This window comes from Crocuta crocuta, unplaced genomic scaffold (genome assembly GCF_008692635.1).
Source record: "Crocuta crocuta isolate KB4526 unplaced genomic scaffold, BGI_CrCroc_1.0 scaffold81, whole genome shotgun sequence".
Lineage (NCBI taxonomy): Eukaryota > Metazoa > Chordata > Mammalia > Carnivora > Hyaenidae > Crocuta > Crocuta crocuta.
The window spans coordinates 2,076,634-2,083,191 of record NW_027527808.1 but is presented as its reverse complement, the minus strand read 5'-3'; the positions used below and the strand labels follow the sequence as shown (position 1 = coordinate 2,083,191).

General features: G+C 46.8%; 1 protein-coding gene across 1 annotated transcript; it reads left to right on the top strand.

Moving 5' to 3' along the window:
* Positions 1–18: 18 nt before the first annotated feature.
* Positions 19–3,916, top strand: HEY1 (hes related family bHLH transcription factor with YRPW motif 1). The gene is made up of 5 exons (XM_077774264.1): positions 19–321; positions 583–658; positions 785–868; positions 1,165–1,246; positions 2,150–3,916. Exons 1-5 carry the CDS (start codon positions 233–235, stop codon positions 2,734–2,736), a joined length of 918 nt encoding a protein of 305 aa, XP_077630390.1. The 5' UTR covers positions 19–232; the 3' UTR covers positions 2,737–3,916.
* The last annotated feature ends 2,642 nt before the right edge of the window (positions 3,917–6,558 follow it).

Here is a 6,558-nt window from a genome sequence, read left to right as displayed (position 1 = left end):
CCGCCCCTCCGCCCCCTCGCCCGCCTCCTCCACCCCGCCTGCCCTCCCCGGGGACCTGAGTAGGGGCGCAGCGTGGGAAAGGGATGGTTGAATTTTAACCGGAGGCAGAGCGTGAGCTGGATCAGTGTGTGCGGAACGCGAGCCCCCGAGCGCGGAGAGGCGCCGCTGCTGTTAACTCCTCCCTGCCCGCCGCGCCGAACCGACCCTCCCCCGGAGCCCACGCGCAGCCAACATGAAGCGAGCCCACCCCGAGTACAGCTCTTCGGATAGCGAGCTGGACGAGACCATCGAAGTGGAAAAGGAGAGTGCGGACGAGAATGGGTGAGTTGGCGGCGGCAGAGCGGAACCCGGGCAGGAGACGAGCGCCGGCTGGCCGCGGTGACAGGGGCCGAGGGCCGCGGCACGTCGGTGCCCTCCACCGACCTCTGCGCATCTGGGTTATGCCCCCGTCCGGGGTGAGGGACGCCGGAGGCGCTTTCAAACCCAAGTTGCCAAAACAGTTTGTGCGCGGAGGGTGAAGGGGAGACCCCTCATATCACCTCCCCAGGCTTACAGCGGTTTCTGTTTTTTCCCCCCTTTCAGAAACTTGAGTTCAGCTCTAGGTTCCATGTCCCCAACTACATCTTCACAGATCTTGGCCCGGAAAAGACGAAGAGGCGTGAGTCTCTTTACAGTGCTTCTTGCTTTGTTTTGTTATTAATTAATGGAACGAACTACCTTTCTTCATTTTGAAATTGGCAGTCTTGATGGAAATACCCTCCTTTGTTTTGCCCGCTTTCTGCAGATCATTGAGAAACGCCGACGGGACCGGATTAATAACAGTTTGTCTGAACTGAGGAGGCTGGTACCCAGTGCTTTTGAGAAGCAGGTAATGGAGAAAGTGGGTAGATAGAGCTCCCAATGTGGCCATCCACACCTTCTGAATCCCTCCCCTCATTAATCTGAACCTCATCAGTGTCTTGAACAATAACCGTATTGCTTATGCCAAAGAGATGAATTCATATACAGATTCCAACATATTTTATGAGAACAGCTCATTTTGTTTTCGTTTGTACTTTTATGATTTACAAAGCATAGCTACAAACGTGCGTATCTGTTTTTAAGTTGTTCCCCAAAGGCACCGTGTGCCATATCATCCCCCCCTCCCCCCATTCTCTTCTGCAGGGATCTGCGAAGCTAGAAAAAGCCGAAATTCTGCAGATGACCGTGGATCACCTGAAAATGCTGCACACTGCGGGAGGGAAAGGTACATATCCTTAGTCTGGTGGCGGCCCTGAGTGTTCTGGGTAGAGTGAGCAGCTGCGGCGGGCAGCACTGGTGCAGTCACTGCCTCGCCTTATTTTTCCTGTATGCTTTGGGTGTGGGGGAGAGAATGATGTGCTGTGTACAGCTCTCTGTCAGTGCATTTTCAAATGCACATAGGAGTTTCTCTGGTGAATTTATCACCCCAGTCCTCTTCAAACTAAGCTAATTAGAGAATACTTGGTATCCCATGAGGTGCCCGAAAGTTGTGACAGCCCTGATTAAAATCAGGTAGCTCTCACCATATATGTTTATTGCCATTTTGAGGAAAAGCCTTAAAGAAAAAAAGAAGTGTATGGTCTTAATTTTATCTACGGGATTGGAAAAAAAAAAAAAAAAGCTCCTAGGACTTTTGAGGTAAGAAACCTGTTGTGGTTAATTAGGAAAAACCTAACAGAAGGTGGGAGACCAGGGTCTGTGTGTCTGTCTCCAGCCGGAAAATGCTTTGCCCGGGACCAAGTGCCTAAAAACTCCATGATGATAACTTACATCTGTGTGTCTAATGAATTTCACTGCTCTGTGGTTTCTCTGTCCTTGATGTATTTTTTGTTGTTGTTGGGGGAAAACATTAAAGGAATGAACATAGTTTCATCTGCTGGTAGGGTATAATTCCACTTTCTGCTCAGCAGTTTCTAATTGGGCTTTGAACTTACATTAGCACACACATACTTCTCATGTTGATTAATGCAAAGACTTTGGTCAGCTTCAGAATATTTGGACCTTCGTAAGAGCCCGTGCATGCTGTTTTTTAAGGATGTAGGTATTTGTTAGTAAGGGCTGCCTTTGGTATTGAAGAAATGCGGGAAATGAGCAAAGCCTGAGGTTTTTCTTTTGTTCTTTTCCCCAGGCTATTTTGACGCACACGCCCTGGCTATGGACTATCGGAGTTTGGGGTTTCGGGAGTGCCTGGCGGAAGTTGCCCGTTACCTGAGCATCATTGAAGGACTAGATGCCTCTGACCCACTTCGAGTTCGACTGGTCTCGCATCTTAACAACTACGCCTCCCAGCGGGAAGCGGCCAGCGGCGCCCACGCAGGTCTTGGACACATTCCCTGGGGCAGCGCCTTCGGACATCACCCGCACGTCGCGCACCCCCTGCTGCTGCCCCAGAACGGCCACGGGAACGCTGGAACCACGGCCTCGCCCACGGAACCACACCACCAGGGCAGGTTGACCTCGGCACATCCGGAGGCGCCTGCTTTGCGTGCGCCCCCTAGCGGCGGCCTCGGACCGGTGCTCCCCGTGGTCACCTCCGCCTCCAAACTCTCGCCGCCCCTGCTCTCCTCCGTGGCTTCCTTGTCGGCCTTCCCCTTCTCCTTTGGCTCCTTTCACTTACTGTCTCCCAATGCACTGAGCCCTTCGGCACCCACGCAGGCAGCAGCAAACCTTGGCAAGCCCTATAGACCTTGGGGGACAGAGATTGGAGCTTTTTAAAGACCTGATGCTGTAGAATGAGGGAGGGGAACGCTTAAAATCCCAGCTGAGCTGGGCTGTTGCCAACATCACCTTAAAGTCGTCAGTAAAAGTAAAAAAGGAAAAAGGTACACGTTCAGATAAATTTTGTTGAAAGACTAAAGGTTTGTTGGTTTACTTTTTCTTCTTTTAATGTCTTTTTTATCATGTCATATATTAGCAGTTTTTAAAAACTAGTTGTTAAATTTTGTTCCAAACATTAAATGGAAATAGTGAGTATAAGGCAGCACTTGGTAATAGGTTTGTTCTGTGCCTAATTACTTTGTAAACCTCTCTGTCGAAGAATGATTCCATTTTTGCCTCAAAGTTTTGGGAATTTTAACATTCTAGTATTTTGGTCTGTTTTTCTTCTTGTATAGTTGGAGTCTGTGTTTAGAATTAATTTTCCAAACCACTAAGGTCAATGTTAACATGATGCTCTTTGTTAATGTTTTGACAGTTAAGGCGTTGTATAGGTAATGTTCTTTTGCGGGGGGAACTATGTTGAATTTTATATTTCGGAACAAAGCGTTGACAAATCAGATGATCAATCAATCAGCTTTATCCAGGAAAGAAGAAGAGTTCCTTCTCTTGCGTCCTGCAGCAGTAAGGTGAATGTATAACCCATCAGGGGCCCTGAGATCATGTGACCAACTGCCAGGATTTGCAGTTCTGGCTCAGTTAGGAGAGAGCCACTTGGAGGTTGATCCCCAGTTGGACTTGTTGGGGAGGAGACTGAAGGTAACTGCATAGGATATGCCTGCATTTGCCAGCCCCAAGCGATGCAATGAGTTTTTTATCTCACGGATCTCAAATTCACAAACGTTAACATCGATAAATGATCACGGCGTGCAAGTGGTCAATCAAATAGTCCAGTGGAACCTGTTAAATGCATAACCTAATTCTTCCTGAAACTGCTATGTTTTCTTTCAACTGGAAATTTTTATGTTGTGTTTTCCTTTTTGGTGCATGGCAATGTGGTGGTTGAGATATTTTAAAAGGCGTGCTGCCTTCTTTTGGTTTAAATGGGTTCAGGCTGGCAAAGCATCAGTTCACAATTTTATTCTTTTAGCAGGTGTAAGTTAAACGACCTCCACTGAACTGGGTTTGACCTCTGTTGTACCAATGTGTTGTGACTAAATAAAAAAGGAAGAACAAACTATTCAGCTGTATATGTCTTACATACCTTGGTCTTTCCCTCTGTAGGCCAAGAGAAGATAAATTTTCTCTCCTTTTCATTTTGTCTGGTTGCCAGTTTTCTTACGTTTAACAGTTTCATTATTTGGGGAGTTCTAGACTGTGCGAATTTGCTACTGAATAAGGTGACTTCATTGCAGCGCGGGGCTTTGGCCTGACTCCCACAAGGAGCCTCAGCCCTTTCACTGTTACATCAGATGATCTGGCCCTAAGCTGGCCATCGGTGGGCTAGGAAGGCCCGACTCAGGCTGGGACTTCCGGCGTGGGAGAGAACGCTGCTGAAATCTTTTAAAACCGTTCAGTACATTTCTTTTTCCTGAGAGCTGCATGCACATCTACTGTGTGCATAGTCCTGTGCTGAGAGAACAGAAAATTTACTTAATTTTTTTTTTTTTTTTTTAAACTGCAACATAAGGAAAGCAAACACTGCTGTCTCTGAAAGCTGGTGCAGGGGCTCGGAATCTGGCCTGATGAGCAGTGGCAGGCTGTAATTCTGCACCTGCACAGCTCCGGGAGGCTTCCTTGTCTCGTTTCAAGGAATTTGCTTAACCCTTTAGTTGCATTTGACTGAGCTGTGTAGTGAGGAAGCTGACATATGCTTCAGGTTAGAACAAAATGCTGCCAGAACAGAGGCAGTAAGTACTCTGGGCCCCAGGGGGGGAAAGGGGTGCCTTCCCATGGCCTTAAAAGCAGTCCTGCCGGCTAAGGAGTGCTGTCTCCCAGCCTGGAAGAAGTTTGCCTTGATCCTGAGGTTGACGGGGAGGAGAGGGAGAAAGCCCACTCTGGCAGACGACAAAACAGAGCTTGCCTTTTCTTTGCCCAGCCACGGAGCTCCTCCTCCCTACTCTGATTAAAAAACGAAGACAGGAAGGCAGAGAGAAGTTTGGACTTTGAACTTGAGCAGTGCCTTCTGGGTCTCTGGGAAGGGAACAGAGACTGGAGCATTTTTGTGATTGTGGGTCTCCAGCTTTAGCTCCCAAAGTTTTCTCTGTGTGGCCTCGCATGTTGGCGCTTCTGGGGATGCGCAGCTCTGTTCTGAGCACTGCCTGGGCCGCACAGACACTCTCTGCCTATCCTAACGCTGTGATGGAAAGGGTTATGGTTATTTCTGCCAAGTGTCAGTTTAATTTTAGCACCGTGATTTCAAATGGCATTAAAGCATTATCGAGCAGCATTGTGCTCAGACTCCCTTAGATTGTCTTACTCATACCTAGGCTTAGATGGCTGCCAATGCGGTAAGAAGTAAAGCCTGTCATTTTGCTGGCCCTGCAGAAAGCGCTGTGGCGCTGTAACACATGTGGCACCCTCCACTGGTCACGCCAATGATCCCTGTATCATAACCTGCCTGGTACTCTTTCTTTGGGTTTGGAGGGGGACGGTGAGGGGCAATCATTTTCAAGATTACATGGTTTTCCAAAGAAATCGTTCAGCTTTTTATTTTATTTTTTTAATGTTTACTTATTCTTGAGAGAGAGAGAGACAGAGCATGAGCAGGGGAGGAAGAGAGGGGGACAAAGAATTGGAAGCAGGCTCCAGGCTCTGAGTCAGCACAGAGCCCGACGTGGGGCTCTAACTCACCAACCGTGAAATCATGACTTGAGCTGAAGTCAGATGCTTAACCAACTGAGCTACCAGGCGCCCTCAGTTTCTTTCTAAAGCCCTCCAAGGTGACAGGATTTTGGAAATGATAGTACATGTGGAATGGGGTCTTCCTGGGAATCAGGATGGAATGATAATGATAAGCCAGTGGTATATAGAAAAATGAATGTAGGAAAACTCATTTCTATCTTGATACAGTAAGAAAAAAAATTGATACACTCAGAATCTTTAGTGCCAGCATGCTTTTGTACTATACGTATATATTTACAATATTTCTACCCTTGTAAACAAAATTTTTTAGATGGCCCATAAATTTCTCTTATGAGGAAAATAATATCACTCATCACAAAGAATCTTGAAAGGTCTTAATAATTAGTCATTTATCACCTCTCCAAAGGCAAGGGAATTAAAGGCAGAAATGAACTATTGGGACCGCATCAAGATAAAAAGCTTCTGCACTGCAAAGGAAACAACTAAATTAAAAGGCAATGGACAGAATAGGAAAAGATATTTGCAAATGACATATCGGATAAAGGGCTAGTATCCAAAATTTATAAAGAAGTCATCAAACTCCACACCCAAAAAACAAATAGTCCAGTGAAGAAATGGACAGAAGACAGGAATGGACATTTTTCCAAAGAAGACATCCAGATGGCCAACAGACACATGAAACGTTGCTCAACGTCACTCATCATCAGGGAAATACAAATCAAAGCCACACTGAGATACCACCTCATTCCAGTCAGAGTGGCTAAAATGAACAAATCAGGAAACTACAGATGCTGGTGAGGATGTGGAGAAACGGGAACCCTTTTTCACTGTTGGCAGGAATGCAAATTGGTACAGCTGCTCTGGAAAACAGTATGGAGGTTCCTCAAAAAATTAACACTAGAACTCCCCGATGACCCAGCAATAGCACTGCTAGGAATTTACCCAAGGGATACAGGAGTGCTGATGCCTAGGGGCACATGTACCCCAATGTTCATAGCAGCACTCTCAACAATAGCC